Consider the following 17,116-nt stretch of genomic DNA (forward strand, 5'->3'; position numbering starts at 1 on the left):
CTATTAGCTCTCAGGGTTGCTGTTACACTTCCCTTGAGAACACAAAGTATTTGAAAGCAGCTCTAGCATCACCACTTGATGGCACCAAACAAACTTGCAGGACTATTTGAAATATATAAATAAATAGGGAAGCAATTCACCTTTTCTGCAGTGCATGAGTGTGCCAATACAGGTAAGTCATGCTTGCTGTAGTAGTACAGCACTCCATAAAGCATTCTCAGCATCTGCTAAACTGTTCCGTTGTCTATTTTCTTTCACACAGCATGAGTACCTCAGCACTGTTAGAAATAATGAGCAATAAAGCCTTATGCAGAAAATTAGTGAACTGACAATGTATTGTTAGCCCAATGTGCTGGCCAGTTTGTGACTAAGAGAGTATACTTGCATGGCTAAAAGTGTTCCGATTGCCTTGAACTGAGGCTGTACACTCCCATATCTCTTCCAAGTTACAATAATTTTGCAAGTACAAAGCAACTGTTTAGTGAAAATCTGGACTGCATCATTTGAACAACTTTCCAAAATGAGAATTCTAGTTCCCTTGCATTGTTAGATTCACAATGACCTTGATGTTTCAGGATGTCCTTGTATTACAGATATTCCTCTTCTTGTTCCCTGTGGGGGCAGATATTCTCAGTTCAGTGACTGGAAGGCTGACCATATTGATTCTTTAGCCATTAACATTAAAATGTATCAACAGAGAGCTTTCCTAGTACTGTTGCTGTTGCTTCTCCCCCTCTTTTCTGAAAACATTATAAGAATCTTGAGCTTTTCAGGTGTTTATTAGTTCTTGGAAAAATGAGTTTCAGCGTCAGGCATCTGCAAGATAACCTTCTGGTCTTTCCGTTAAACACACAGCAATTGCTAGAGACTTCCTTTATTTAGTTCATTCTGAATTCTCTGCTTTCTGTAGTTTTAACTTTCTTCTGTCTTTTCATCTGTCCCTGAACATATTGCCTTGCTTAATTATATCCTGCTTTGTGGAGAAAGAGAAGGGGGAAGATGTTAATGCTTGTCAAAATTATGAGCCGCCTCCTCTTTTCTCCCATCCCCTTTCAGATAAAAATGTCTGCCACAACATCTGGTTGGTTTGTCTAGGTTAACGTAAAACCCAGATATTTTGCTGGTTTATCTTCTCGGCCAGTAGAATAGAGACAGAACTTATCCCAGCATTATATGGATCAGAAACAATTAAAAATTGTAGTGTACATCTTTCCCTTTCACTTCCAATTCCTCTCCTGCCACATCACGGATTAATGGAAGTGTCAAGTTTTGAGGCATCTTTTATATGCATATATATTGCTTTCTTGCACCAATCCCCTCTCTTCATTCCCATGCATCTGATTTGTAATTAATGGTTAGAATTAAATAGAAAATTGCTTGGCTGAGAAGCTGTTTGCTTTTTATTTGCATAGCACCTAGTGCAGTGGAGATCCGGGTTGAGCATAAATATCTTAATAGTAACATACATATGGTAATTATATCTGAAAGTTCCTGTGGTTGTCTGTACACACACACTCTTAAATCAGTCCCAATCCTACAAAGCTTATGTTTGGAGTTATAAAGGGTTTCTGTAACATGCCTCTGAATTTTGTGCATATCGATTCCAGCAGTAAGTGTTCATTCAGGATCTGTTTCCTCCTGTTTCTAGGCTGCATCACATCCCTGGTAGGCCTTTTGTTGTCCAAATGCAATATGACTTTGAAACCTAGAAGCTTTTCAGCATTACAGTAAGCTGTAGCAGTCTCAAGGTGCAGAAGGTATTGGAGTGCTTTCTCTCACTGTGGTGGACTCAAAAGCATAAATACGGCTCTGCAAAAAGTTGAATATTCAGACCCATTAAAAACCTTTGGTTGTGGGATTTTGAGTTTTGTGGTTTTTTAATACTTGCTTTCCTTCTGCAAAGATTGTATCAAAAGAAAGGCCTAAGTATTTGAGAACATCAGTGCCATGTTTTTTGAAAGATAAGCCTGTTGTTTTCTACTTGTGGAACTGTTAACCATTTAATGAAGCAACTTTAAAAGATGCTGGCAGTTTATTTCTAGTTGTTGATGTTCTAATTTGACCCTGCTTATATGGTTGGTGAAACAGTCTGTAGCAATTAGGTAATTGTTTAATAAAAATATGATTAAATCCAAATGCCTGTAATTGATGCTTCCTGTAAGCATTATTGATACAGGACTTTGATGAAAGCAAATATATGTTTTTGCTATTCCCAATATTATATGAACTACAGGGAGAATAAAATGCAAAGCAATTATAGCAGCAAAATGGATCCTTGTATTTTAATATTCAAAGCATACTTGTCTATTTCTGTTAAATTCTGTTTTACTGGGAAGATTTCATGCGCCACCTGCGAATCCATATATTTAGACTTTGTGTAGTTATTTAGCTCTGCTTTCGGCACGCATGTTGTCTTCATTCAGAGGCTCTCTAGGCTGCAGTACTTTTCCAGGCTTGGTCATCTGTGTAGCCCTCAGCAACAGACAAGAGATTTACTGAGGGGGAAAGAGAGTTGGTGGCCACGTTAATCTGATAAACGTTCTGGAAAGCATGCTCACTCAGATGGAAGAGTCAACCCTGCTTCTAAATGGTGCTGCAGCTTGGCTTGGGGCTGCAAGCATCTGCACATAAGCCCAGCTCAGTCATCAGCATTTTCTACAGCAAGTGGCAGTCACTTCTGTGCTGGGGACTGAGCTCATTTTTCATGCATACAATTTGAACTGAGAAAGATTGCTTACATCTCTTCACACTGGGGTGTGAAATTCAGTCCAGGACCAAGGCAGCAGCCCTTACCACTGGACTTCTAATCGGTGTTTGAGACTTTGCCAGAGTTAAAGCTCCCTGTGCTTTTTGTCACTACTTCTTCAAACACAGAGTGACGTGTATGTGTCTGAATAAGGGTGAAATAAAACAGGCTGAACTTAAAACTACTTAATTTTACGAACGTTTTGAATACTGGAGTAGGTTGCCTGGAAGATTGCTGAAGCCATGACATGAGGTCTGTCCGAATAGGTTAAAGAAACATCCATCCCTGACAGAACATCCAATGCAGGGGGGCAGGGGAGGGCTCTCCAGCAGAGTTTCCCTTTGCATGAGGTATGCCTCGCTGATGAAGCATTTCTAAGGCAAATGGAGCACCTAGCAGCCCAGGGATGTCCAGTCTGAAGGGGCAATCAATTAAGTGGTTGAAGTGCAGCATGAGTTAGGGAGGGTGGGAGACACCAGATTGCACTACAAAGTTTCAGGTCCAGCTGTAGGTTGATGTAATTCTGATACGTCCGGATGTCATCAGTCATGTGACTTTGATGAGACCAGCAACAGTACAGTGTTATACCATCAGAAGGACAAGGTTAAAAAATGCTACAGTATTTATAGCAGTCTTAGTTGGCCTGCGTAAATATACCAAGCTGTTCTTTTATGGTGTTCATCTTTCCAGGAGAAAAGCTAGAGGCTTTCTGTAAAGTGAGAAGTTTAAAATACTACTAGTGTGTCCAAGTTTTGTTTTTCTTATTCAGAAGGACTGTCTGGATCTCTTTGGAGAGCAGTAATTGACTACAAAGTCAAACACTAACAGATTTATGTTAGAGTTCAGGAATGGGGGTGGTTATGAAACTCATAGTTTGTTGATTACATAATTTACTTCTGTGATAACCGGTCATATTGTCATATTGAACTATTTATCATCCTTTAGGTTTCGGCATAGTCCAAATTGCTGGTACTTGAGAGACTGGACCATCCACAACTGGATCAGACAGTGCTTAAAATATGGTGCACAAGACAAAGCCTTATACACATTAAAAAACAAAGTAAGTTTTACCAAGGTAAAACCATGAATACCTTTGATCAGCTTTTTGAGGCAAGTGTGGCTTAACTGGAATTCCTGTTGTAGCCCAGTCTTGTAGACTGTGGTTTTAAGTTCAGGTATTTATTTGTCAAAATAAAAATTAATTAAGCACTTTAAATTTTAGCTGAGCTCTTTACAGCTTTTCAGTGTTCTTCTTTCCCAGGAGGCTTTTTGGTGTTAGATAGTGTTGGTGTCCAAAACATGCTAGATGCAGGACAGGCATAAAAACGTGATCAGTAATGTCATTCCTGGTCTTAAAGGCTCAGATAAAATGCCAGAACAAATCCAGTGCATCAGAAATTGGAAGGCCTGTATCAGAGGAGCCATGCTAATCTCCTTGTGTTGCTTAACTGTATTGCAGCAGTATGCAGTGCCATGGTTCTGATCTCTCTGATATCTGCAGTTCTGTGCTTAGGAAGATTTGAACTGCAGATTGGCACACTGAATGTTTTTCCTTTCTTTTCAGGTTCAGTATGGAATTTTTCCAGATAATTTTACATTCAATATTTTGTTGGATTGTTTTATAAAGCAGAAGAAATATGAAGGTAAGAAAATACGTACCAGTGCTGGATCTTTAGTTGTATGCTCTTATATTTGCAGAGCCTTTCTTTGAATAAAAAATTTTTAGCTGTATTTTTTTGAAGTCACCATAAAATATGCTTTCTCCTTCCTTTGAACTAATTTTCTGCATGAAAAATCAACATCTGCATGTTTATGTCACATTTCTGTTGAGTATTTTATTCATCATATGATTTTTAATCACATGTGAGTCACATTTTCTACTGTTACTAATCCTATTCCAAATGTAAACCGTGTTTTTCAGTTTTACAAGTCTGACTTATGTGGTAATGACATAGGAATTATTAGTGACAATTAATGAAAGTGTTGTCAGAATCAAAATGCATGTTGGTACAGTTCATATTCCATATATTTAGCTGTTCAAGAAGCTCCATAGCTAAATTGTTTGTCTAGGCTTGCTGTCACTGGAGTGAGCCAGCTTTGCCAAACTTCCATGTTGGAGGTACCTTTCACTGTGAGCTGTTTTAAATATTGAGATGAATAATCCTCTCATATTTGTTGACAAATATTTAAAATTTTTATTTCACTTCAGGTTTTCTAGTACTGTAGACTTGGAATGGGCTTTCCTTTGCATAAACCTCTTGTAAAACAAATAGCTGTAAAGAACCAGAATTGAAGGACTCAACTATAGCTTTTATCATGAGGGTTTTGCTAAATGGAAAATTAATACTTGTATTTATTTTATTTAGAGACACCCCGTCTTTGAATTCTCCCTTACTTCATCAGTGTTTCTTTTCTCTGTGAGGCCTTTTGTTTAACAAACTGTCCTTTCTGACAGGGAGTGTCACTGGAACTCCCTGAGGAGCTCCTCCAGAGCATTGTTTGCTGAATATAAGACTGCTGTGGGTGATCTGTGACAACATTTCTACTCCTTTGTACTCTCCTGTCACCCTGAGGGCAATGCATTTAAGCCAGTCTTCTCTTGTTTGTAATCAAAATGCAAGAACAGTGAAATAATTTTTAAAGATTTTTTACAAATGTTAATAATTGAAGAGCTGGGCAAAGGAGGACCAATTGAAGAGTGTAGAGCTAAGGTGATTATGAGAGCTCCTTTGCTGCAGTTTCATTCTATTCAACCTATTCTTCCTTCTTGCAGTGTGTTTGAATAATCCAAATGAATAAGACTAATTCCATAGTATTCTAGTTGTAAGAAATCTTTAACTTTCTCCTCAGCTATTTCAAAGCATACTGCAGCAATAAAGCATCAGTGAACACAAGTGGATGCGAAAGAGAGCTATGTATTTGGAACTGTGCTGACTATGTACTATATTCCTCCATAGATGCTATGTCAATAGTAACAGAGATCATGCTGCAAGAAAGTTTTGATGAATTATCAACACAGCTTCTTTCTCTCTATGTTTTGTACCAGTACCGGGCAACCAAGTCTGAATGTACGGTAAGCTGACCACACTCAAAATGATACATAAAGCCTCCGACCCTGAGTGACACGGTGCTGTCAGTTGGTCATTCAGTCATTAATATATTTTATTTCACCTAAGTATACCTAGAAAAAATAAATACTCCATTTTTTTCATTAATTTCACAACTGCAGAATAAAGAAAGGAAGCAAGAAACATCAAGTACAAAAGCCACCAAATAACTTGTCACCCTTTTGCTCCTTTCACTGACAGGGAAGGTATGTTGGGATTTTCAGACGTAATGTATGCCCATTTGAGAGTTATGAAATTATACTTCAGTATCAATTTTCGCAAAAAACCTATGTCACTTATCATACAGGACCCAGTTAAGCTGAGTATTGCTCGCCATTAGAGCTTGATAATGGTGATGTGGCAGAATTGCAAAGCATTTTCACTAGGTTTTTTAGTATCCTGTTTGGCTTTGGATGTATTATTTCTCCTACCTATTTGTTTTGAAACTAAACTTGTTACATCTCTCCTGTCTCCAAGGATTACTGGTTTCTTGTTCACAGCTTGCTTGCTTAAGGCCAGCATAACAGTTCAGGGTCTTGAAAGTGGCATTATTCTACTTTTGCAGAAGAGACTCAGTCAGCATGGGGCTCTGCCATGTTCAGCACTTTAGGGAGCTACTTTTCATGTAGTTTGGCACAAGCCTTCAATAGTCTGTTGTCATCCATAAGGAAAATGCTTGAAGCCTGCATTTGTCTTACAGGAAGTATCTTTCAAAAAGCATATTACAGATGCCTTAAGGTTTTACCCTGAGTTGCAGTCTCAGTTTTCATTATAGAAAAGATACATGCATTTGCCCTATTTGATACCCTCCTGCACTCCCCAGAAGTCAAATATGCTTGGTCACTTGTAAAGGAAAAGCAAAGGGACAAAAATCACATTTTTCCATTGTTTATCCATGTTTGAGTGTCCTTACTGCAGAGACAAGCATTTGTCAGTAGGTGTAGTTTCTCATGAAAGCTGAATGTGCAAGCAAAGATGGTGTGAGCATGTGACGTGTTTAAGGCAAGTGTGTTAATAGAGGTGTGACTTACTTAATACACATTTCGAAATAACTCCATCCAAAGACAGCAGTGAAATCGTATTTTTATTTGTGTACACCATTCAGAGTACCATTCAACACCTCGTAATGCTCAGCACCAGTTTTCTGTGTTTGATTTAAAAAGTGAGAGTAGACAGAGTAAGAACTACTTGACTACTCTCGAAAATCCCACTCTCTTTTCCCAAGGTTTGAGACAGGTCAGCAAGTGTCCTGTTGCAGCCAGGCTCTTGACACTAAGTTCTTGCACTTCCTCTAGCACCTGGAGCTAAATGTGTTAGCTCCCAAAAGAACCTAGACTGCTGAAAGCACTGTTTTTCCAGTTTCAGCTGATTTTCTTGTAACATTCGCCTGGAATGCTGAATTCCGCATGAAACAGCCCTGTTCCCTGGTATCCTTTTTCTGAGTTGGGCAAATACCTTGCTTGTTTGTCAGGTGGTGGTATTTTGTGTCACGTGCAAATTCTTGTGTCACCTGAATGGACACACACAAAAATGTAATACCTTGGAAAGAGATTTCTGAATAGTGTATTAAACCAGAAAGTTGAATCTTTGTGCATTTTAATGTGCTTCAGGAAGCTTCTTCATTTCACCAGGGGTATTTTTTTTTAGGTCATAAAGTAATCAACAAGACAATGAAGTACCCTGCCACAAAAAATGTGTTATACAGTCAGACTTCCTCCAATCTATTGCTTTTCATAGCTTCCTTTTCCTCATTTTCTTAGCCGTGGGAGTTGTTCAGCTCCTTTCACTTGCAGTCAAGAGACATTTAGACTTGATGTTTGTGCTTCTCAGGTGTTGAAAAATGTGCTGTACTATCTCATAGCCAAAGAAAATTCACACTACTCTTGTGGTTTTAATGTATTTACTGGTAGGGTGCCCTTCTTTAGCCATCACTGGTGGTCTGTCCAGACAGCTGGTACTTTTCTCTAGCTGGAGAGACAGCTGTACTTTTAATCCTGTGGCATAGAGGGGTCACGGTGACTTGCACATGTTCTTTTCACAGAGCAGATTTCAGACTCAGAGCAGCCATTAGCAACATGTTCTTCTCTCACCCTTTTCGTATTCTAGTCAGGGGTTATGGAGCATATGTCTTGCCACGTACTTTAAAGAAAAGGCTGGTCTAGTACAGAAGCCATGTAATGTTTTTCTTCAGCAGTGCTAGCCTGAATCAAGTGGTAGGACATACAGGACAGAGACAGAGCCTGGCCAGGATAAATCAGCGTAGCTCTCTGTCCTGAGAAAAATGCACTGATTGACTTCCAGGCAAAATCTCAACCACTCACATTTTACAGTCTTCTGGAAAGAGAAGTGTTCCTCAGTGTAATGTGTACTGTTCCTCAGGATAGACACACTGTAACTGATGACATGTTTAATGACTCTGTACTTTATTGCTAAGACATCTGATGAAAGCCATGTGTGCTGTCTTTGCTGCCATTTTATATTTCTGTTTGTTAAGGAACACTTACCTAGTTTACGTTATTTGCAGTGGGAAGAGGAGAGAAATCTTGGAGCATCACTTGTGCTTACGGGTCTAAAGCAAAGTAACACTGTGGGGTTTAGCTCCCAGCTGTATGGCTATGCATTCCTTGGTAAGTTTTACCTCCCTCACAGTCATCTTTTCTCTCTCGTCTTCAGCGGCTGATTTAAATTGGCATCTTAGCTTTATTAAAATGTAATCAAGGAGAAGGCAAAGGAGAAAAATGTAGTAGTGGAAGGAGCAATTTTAGAGTTACAAGTGAATGTGTTTTGTTAAGCCTGGAGGGTAGTACTGACTTGAATAGTATTCCCTTCATCAGAGAGCTTCGGAACCAGCCGAAGGGCTCTCTGCAGGTTTGGATTGGCAGCTGAAAGAAAGATGATGTTTGTAAAGAACAGAAGGGTTGGTTTGTTGGTTGACCAACAATTTTAAATAAATAGCCCAACAGTACAGATTTCCATGACACAAATTTAAGGTTATGGAAAATAGACTCTTTTTCTAGTTAGTGAGCATCTTAAAAGAATCCTTAAACCTGAGGAAGCTTAGAGAGTACAGCCTGAAGAACACTGTGTTTAGAACATTTATTTACTACTCATTGTAGAGTTAATGTTTTGGTTGTGAACAGCGGGTAGCAGTGCCTTTATCCTCTATCTGTTAAGGAGTCTTTGCTGCTTATGACATGCTGTATTATTAAAGAGAAATTAGATCAGAATATATTCAGAGTTAGAGGGAAAGGGAACGGGTAATTCTTGAATCTGCTCTAAACCTGTAGAGAAATATAGTGCAGATAGATATCTATTTACTAGAAAGTAATTAATTTATTTACAATGTATTATAAATTGTTCTTCCATTACTGCATTATGTTTTATTTTAGATTTCACTGAGGGTAATAAAAAGTGGACCTTTTCGTAAAATGTGGTCTCATAATATGAAGTGTGGTGGCAGAATTAGGAGCTGATTCACATTTATCGTGACTGTAAAACAAAAACCTCATTCTCAGTCAAAAAGGGGATCAATGTGAAATTAATTTGAAAACACGATTTCCATAGAGCTGTAGTTTGTAATGCAGTGGAGATCCTGACACAAGCAGGGACTTTGCTGTCCAGTTGGCATTCAGTTTGGAGAGTTTTTAATGTTGTATAGATTGGTTGAGTAGCAGCTGTATTTCAAAAATGCACTTCGCTCTTGTTTGTGAGCAGTAGTGCTTGTTTCATGACATTGACAAAAGCTGTTTACTGTTATGTCACATATTCTAAAGTCTTGCCAACACTAGTGGAACCAACCTCTGAGAGTGTGAAAGATATTTATGGGCACAGAGTGGCCTCAAGCACCTCAGCTGTTTTAATTTAGCCATGGTCTGTAGGCTTTGTCTGTGCACTTACTACCTTGTGTTTCCTCAGCTGTTCTCTTCCATGTAGAGCAGAGTAGAGTCTGTTTCATAGTTTTGTGTCATTATGGCCAGAGTGCAAATTAGATGGAGAGCTTGGATACAACTCTTGTAAGTGGTATCATTCATTACACGGACAATGACAAAATCAAAGCCTTAGAGTGACAGTCACCGTAAATTGCCTCAATTGCAATGTGATGCACATTCTCTCTATTACGTAGGAGTTTCACGTTCACTAGTAATTACTAGCAGAAGAAAAGCCACGTTGTCTGCAGTGCAGTACATCACAGATCATGCTGAAGTCAATGAACACCTTGTTGCACAGAATGTCCTGAATCAAGAACCAAAATTTCATTTTGGCAGGTCTCCCCTATTTTCACTCAGAAAGCTCCAGCAGAATGAAGAGTATAAAGTTGTATACTTAGCCAGAGCATTTGCTGTAAATACTGTACAGTCTGGCTGTGACCCATGTGTGAGTAAACCCCAAAGGCCACAAAGGTAAATCCAAAGAATCAGATTTAGCGCATACATGCCCCACAGTCAGTCCCTGAAAGTTAAGGAGACATTTTTCTGAGAACTTCAGATGTCCTTATGAGAGCTGCTGCTGCAAAGCCAGACAACCAGAAAACCTGTCCATTTGGTCTTGTTTCTATCTGGACAAAGTTTCTATATGAGGGGAAATGGGGAGGAAGCAGGAACAAGAACGTAGTAGAATCGTAGAACCAACCCAGTTGGAGCAAAAAGAAGGCACATTAATAAAACAAGGTAGTAACAGTTCTGTCTGAGCAACTTTGTAGAAGTGTGTTGTTTTTGCAACAGAAGCCAAGGCATTTGCTGTCACTCCTAAAAACCAGAGCCAAACCATTTGGGTTCCATTAAAACTCAGGTGTTGAAGCACTAACACTAAAGTATGTTTTTATCACAGGGAAAGTGGAATTGAATAAAGGGCTAAGAGCTGTATACAATCTAATGCCACTGATGTGGACACCAGGATACTTCAATAGAGCCTTGCAAGTAATGGAGAATGTGGCTTCATTGTCAGGGGACAGCAAAATCTGCAAAGAAGCTGTAAGTATGAAGGCTATAATCTACTGAACAAAGGTAGTTTCATGTAAGTCAAACTCCAGTAAAACCTGTGAATTCTGTGCCTTGCGCATGAGAAGATCCCCAGCAACTTTCAGAGGCCTTTGCAAGACAGGAGAAAAAGTAATGTTTAGAACAGAGTCCCTGCTGCAGTTGATGAGCCAGTGATAATGCCTACTGGCATGTCCTTGGCAGTGAGTGTGTGTTATTGCCACAGACCATTTAAGTATGTTTTCTAAGCCTTCCCCTGGCTGTAGAGACACCTGGGTCTTTGTCACACGAAGCAAATGTCTGTGGGGATGGGAAGACACCTTTGTTTCTCAAGTTTTTGACCTTACTTAGGGACATACTTCTTAGCAGTGAGGATGAAATATCACATCTTAGTCTCACAGATAATTCTATGTATCATGCCCTCTGAGATGATGCCCTGAGTGATACTGGTCCAAAAAGTTAACAGTGATTTCTAGATGGTTTCTACTGCCCTCGGTCGGGGAGGCTGAATAGATGTGGTCCATTTATGAGGCCAGCACTGATTAAGGGACTTGGGGCTTAGGAGTGCTGTGGGACATCAGGCTGATCCTGGAATCACAATGCTTAGTAGTAATTTAGGAAACCACCACCACATGGGCTGGGAGCGTAGAAACATCACTGAGGTCTCAGCTCCTCCTCTTGGTACTTTTTCCTGAAGGTGTCCCTGGCGATGGGAGCCTCTCTTTTGCTCACATAACTACTAGCAGTGTGCTACTCACATCACTGCTGCTTGCAGTCTCCCTTGACAAACAAAAGGCTAGAGCACTGCTCAGCAGGCTCTCCTATCTATTGCCCTATTTCCTGAAGCCCCCCTAATATTGGACAGTACAAGGAAGGAAGTGTCAGATCTGCAATGTCCACCCTTTTGAGTTGCCTCTTTGGGTGTGTGGTTTTGGAGATTTCCTCCTTATTCCAAGTCTGAAGAACTCGGCCTAATACACTTGTGATTTTTTCTGCTTGCAAACCCTTGACAGACAGTAAGTCTGTGTCTGTCTCTGATACAACAGGTCCGTAGAAGATCCTATCTTTCTGTGTACTGCTACTGTAAAAATAGTAAATGCCTGTAATATCTAGACATGCTCTTTGTACAAAAATACTTTTTACTTTGTTCAATGAACAACTAAAAACTTAATAAATAAAGTTCTTAATGATTATTTGCTAATGCTGCATCTCTGTACCAATTCTATAGTAGAGCCCAAAAAATAATGACTATGAGAGCCACACTCTCAAAGAACCCAAGTACAGTACAAAATTCTTCCAAGAGTAATTCCCATTTCCTTTTAGGATTTAGTTTTCTGTTTATCGTACACAGAAATCATCTCAAAATATGTGGTAACTCCTGAAGTTGTTTGTGTACATGACAGTGGTATTACTTAGATTGTATTTCCAGACTGTTTATGCTAACCACAACAAATGTGATTGTTCAGATTGACACCCTGGAGACCATTTTGCAGTCTGTCCTTGAAAATGCAGAATCTGCTGAAGAAGTCAAGAAATCTGATGCAGAAGCTGCTGAAGTAATGAAGAAATTAGAGCAGTGTGCAGAATCAGATGAAACAGAGCGGTCTAAAGTACCTGAGTACTACAGTCGATTTAAGGTAAGAGCATTTCATTTATCTAATATTCTAAACTGTAGTAGATCTCTGTGATACATGCTAGAAAATATATAGGATGACTTACTATGGCTGGTAGACTGACGCCCCTTCAGTACATCAGGAGTCCTACTTGGCATTTTGGAAACTGATGTCACCTTACATTTTCAGTTCTTCAGACAGGAGGCAGCAGCCTACAAAGGCATAAATGCTGAAGGCGACTTGTCTTTTGTCTGTCAGCTGAGATCTTATCTTCACTTTTCATACATCAAAATGATAAATCCAGTCCTGTTCGTGAAAGTGGTATGTCATTAGAGAGCCATTATCTGACCTTGTGTGGGATCTTGCTCATTAAAATTAATTGTAATAGGCATGAGACCATCCTGAATTTATTGGCCATTTGTGTACATTATAATTATGTAGGAATGTTGCATCCTGTAGTGCATCCTGCAGTCTGGGGGATTAAGTCAGGCTTTATCACCTCCCGGTTATCTTTAGTTTGTCACACTGATAATAACAGTAAGAAACACAAACAGCTATTCACCAGGGCACTGTTTAGTGAGTGCGTGTTATTTGATCATTTTATACCAATATGATGAGCTCATTTTATTTTATCATCTCTGATTTGTATTATGGTAAAAACTGAATACCCCAGGTTGTGAAACTCCTTTAGTTCATAGTTCCAAGAGCAGTACTTTCTGTGGCCCATCAGTTTCCATTGTTGCTGTCACCCCAACAGTTGTGACCTTGGACAGTTGTTCCAGATACAGGCTGTTGTTCTAAAGAAATTTCAAAAGTTAAAAGACTTATGTCTCTTTCACCTTACCTACACACATTTTTCCTTTCTTTAATTTTTATTTGCATAACTTGGCCACTAATCTTTAGATATTAAACGTGCTTTGCAGGCAGTTAGAACTTTTTAATTAAAGTGTTTGGGAATCAGTGGGTGCTCAGCATGTGGTAATTAATGCCTGGATGAATTACAGCAAATTAGGTAAACACAAGTGCCCTTTGAAGGAGGGAGTGAGACATTTTTGTGTCTCATTGTCTATCCATTGTCTAGCCATGAAGAAAATAATGCAGAGTGCTCAAAATATGGCCTAAATATCAAACAGGGGGCAGACTAGTGCCAAGAGGTTAGTTTTCTTCTCACCTCAACCTTTCCACAAGTTCCATAATTAACCACAGTTCAGGCATTCCCTGATACGGCAATGAGTGCCCTGACTTTAAGCTGAAAAACTGCAGTCCCAGAGCTTAACTCAAAGATCTCACAGGAAACTTTTAATATGAGAAAGACACAGTCTTCATGTGAAGTATAGGCATCCAGCAGTAATTGTAAGTCAATAAGCCACAATTTCTGTTTATCTGAATGAGAAAAGGAGCTCTCAAGTCAGAATGCCATTTCAGCCAAGCCTGAAAGAGTTCACACACTCTTCTCCTGAATCCTTTTATGCCACTATTCCCAGTTGGGCCATGGGACACCTATAGGTGTAGTTCACAGAGCAGAGTTAGTACACTAGAAATCCATACAAGTGTGAGGGAAGGTGGCAGTTCTGAAACAACCTATTGTTTTGTGTGTTCACAGCTGCTATCCCAGCACAGATCATTTGCCCTTTGTATGTAACCTTAATGCAGAGTTTTACTTCTGCTGCTGAAAACAATTTGGTTGCACTTTGTCCAGCCCTGCATTAGCCAGGACGTCCCAGTCTTTCTCCTTGAGATCAAAACCAATTGCTTCTGCCTCCTGCATGCCCAGTTCTCTTTCACAAATCATATACCTCAGTATGCAAAGAAAAGCATGCAGATTTTCTCCAGGCATAAATAATACTCCATGGTACTCCATGGAATGGACTCCATGTCTCACATCAACCTTCAGAACAACCATTTGTGGACGTGCCTGAAAAAGCCATGGCAGCCTAACATGTATGGATACATGTCCTTCACTTCCACTAAAACAAACAGGATTTGGGGAAATTTGGCTCTTTCCAGATAAAGCCTTTAGAGCTGTAATCTAACCTCTGACACTGTCATTTGTGGTGTAGTTACCTGTTCTCAGATCCCATATGCTGAGGCTCACTACTCAGGCAATTCCTTCTATCTGTGTCCATGATCAGTGGGCAAACATTTAATCCCATAGATGCTGGGAACACCTTCTCTAAAAGCAGTGCACCTTCTCTTAACTGTCTGCATGCAGAGCCCTGGAGACTGCTTATGAAAAGCAGTGATTCGGTGACTTAAGAATGTGCCCTTTTGGTAATTGCAGGACATACAACCTGCTGCTTTCTTAAATTAGTTTTACTAATGTATCACAAAAGAGCAAGGAATGGCTTAGGAAAAGAAGACCTGCTGATTTCTAGTTTGTTCCCTTTCTGTAGTTCAATTTCATACTATTTAAATTCAGTTCATAAACTCCCTTTCCAGCGCATCCTTGGGTTTAATAAGAAGGGTTCAAAGGATGTAAGCCAGTTGCATTTAGACTGCATATCTAGTCTGTAGACATGTGTAGAGTTGTCAGGTTCCTTCCCCAAACTCAAGCCGTACAGTCTCTTCAGGTTTCTCACTGGTGCCTTGTATACTTTATGATGTCTCAAACAAAATAGAGACAATACACTGAAATAAGTTTACTAAATTTGTTTTTAGTCCATTAGCTTTGAAGACATTAGCTTTGTTTTCATTCTTTATCATAAAATCAAAAAAACAGACAGAGCCAAATACCCAAGCCCATCAGACTTACATGTCTAGCATTTTACATCTGCTCTCTGTCCAGTTCAAGCCTTCAGGGGCCTGATAAAACACAACAAAGCCTGCAGTTGTGTTGGCTAAGAGAGAGGGAAGTGGAGAGGCCTCAGAGTGGACATGATAGTTTCCTTCCTAGGAGCAAGGCAGAGCCTCCAGACAGGAGCTGAGGAGTAGTGCCTTTGCAGAGTATTGCCAGCATCGACTTGGGTAAGAGGAACAGTGTGGGCCAGCGGCACAGGACATTAGCTTTCAGTGACAACTTTAAGTGGAAGTCTAGGTATGTGCATGGGTCTGGAACTGCCACTTTGTTTGGAGGTGAATGATCCCCACATCTTCTTTCCGTTATCCTGCAATGCAAACCCAGAACTTTTATTCAAGTAGCCAGGGAGAGAAATATGGATGTACCTTTCTTTAAAGTACATACTTATGTTAAATATTTCAGCAAGCACTGGGCTCAGTAAAATGTTTTATTTAAAAGCAAAATCATGAAGAGGTATTTCTATCTAATGAGTGAACAAGAAAGAAAGAATCTCCTGGTGCCATGTCATCTCCTCCTTGGTTGTGTATCTGCACTTTTAAGGCAGTTAATCAGAATGTGATGAACCATCAGGCTAAAGATTCCAGAAAGGCAGAAACAGGATCACTGGATGATTCATCGTCTTGAGTGAATTAACATTTTTATGCTGCATGAAATCTAAATAAGTAAAGCTCAAGAAAGAAAAAAAATGCAGTTTCTTACTGAATCTCTGCTCTTAGTTTCAGTGTGGAATATCCCTGAAAAAATATCCCTTGCTTTAGCGGAATCATGTAGTCTGTGTAAGTGTAGTCACACATTGGATCACAGTAACTTTTGGGAAGAAAAACTGTGGGAATTACGTAGTATGCTGTTAGAAAGAGAACATTTAAACTGTTGTTGAGAGGGATGCTAATGCAGGCAGTGTGGATCAAATTGTTCAATCAGTTTTGAGGTAAGACACAAGCCAAAAGTGTTTAGATTATATTTATTGGGGGTGACTGGTCAGCTCATCTTTGTTAATACCAAATAACTGAACTTGGAAAATTAAGAGAATTTCAGTGGTTGATGAAAATGGTTCAGTTTTGTTGCTCCAAAAAAAGTATTCAAGAGGTTAGCATTTCAAGAAATGGTACCAGCTACCACAATCAAAACACTCTGCTGTGATAGTTACCTGCCCTAATAATAACAACAATAATCATAATTCAAACAGCAGTGTATTGGTTATAGGGAACTGTTTTGTGGCTGATTATTTTGTGATTGACTGGCTCTCTCCTTCTCACTCTCAACAAATCTCTTTTCATGACAGGAGCTGTACTCCAAGCTGCGTTCACTTGGCAAGGTTGAATCTGAAAGCCTGTTAACCCTGACCACCCAACTTGTCAAGGAAAAGCTGCCAGCATGTGAAGTGGAAGACATTGCAAAACATGAGCAGAAGCTGAAGGAGTGGGAAGAAGAACAAGTAGGTCTCATAGAGAGAGAAAGAGAGATGAGAGAAAAGGCGAAGCAGGAGATGGAAGCTAGGAAGCTAGCTGAAGCATCTGCTTAGTTCTGGAGCCAGGAATGCAGTGGTGTGCATTCCTCTGTCAGTGAACTGAAGTGCTCACCGTTATTAATATTTCACTTCAATCCTGCTGCAAATGTGACTAAATGTGAATGCTGTATGCAAATTAAACATCCTATTTTGCCTGTTTACTGAAGTAAAGCACATGTGGTTTAGAAATCTTCGTCCTGTATATGATGTGTTTTCCTCCCATCATCAGCCAGTTAAGGGATGGGATAGACACAACACAAAGAAACAGAGGCATAAGAAGTAGCTTGCCTGTGATGAAAGGTCTAGAGGGTGGAGGGAACAAAAGAAGAGGGAAGAATTTGAAACAGAAGTTGTTTGAGTAGGGCTTTCT

General features: G+C 39.6%; 1 protein-coding gene across 1 annotated transcript in view; it reads left to right on the top strand.

The window, feature by feature from the left end:
• Window positions 1-16,761, top strand: part of MRPS27 (mitochondrial ribosomal protein S27) — a gene marked incomplete at its 5' end in the record, with an annotated part of 40,970 nt that extends 24,209 nt beyond the window's left edge. The window contains 7 exons of the mRNA XM_009084963.1: window positions 3,692-3,806; window positions 4,311-4,389; window positions 5,704-5,819; window positions 8,378-8,480; window positions 10,681-10,823; window positions 12,296-12,466; window positions 16,522-16,761. Coding sequence (XP_009083211.1) covers window positions 3,692-3,806; window positions 4,311-4,389; window positions 5,704-5,819; window positions 8,378-8,480; window positions 10,681-10,823; window positions 12,296-12,466; window positions 16,522-16,761 — 967 coding nt within the window. The remainder of the gene's footprint in view (window positions 1-3,691; window positions 3,807-4,310; window positions 4,390-5,703; window positions 5,820-8,377; window positions 8,481-10,680; window positions 10,824-12,295; window positions 12,467-16,521) is intronic.
• Between the last annotated feature and the right edge of the window lie 355 nt (window positions 16,762-17,116).

Source organism: Acanthisitta chloris, unplaced genomic scaffold (genome assembly GCF_000695815.1).
Source record: "Acanthisitta chloris isolate BGI_N310 unplaced genomic scaffold, ASM69581v1 scaffold2730, whole genome shotgun sequence".
NCBI classification, from domain to species: domain Eukaryota; kingdom Metazoa; phylum Chordata; class Aves; order Passeriformes; family Acanthisittidae; genus Acanthisitta; species Acanthisitta chloris.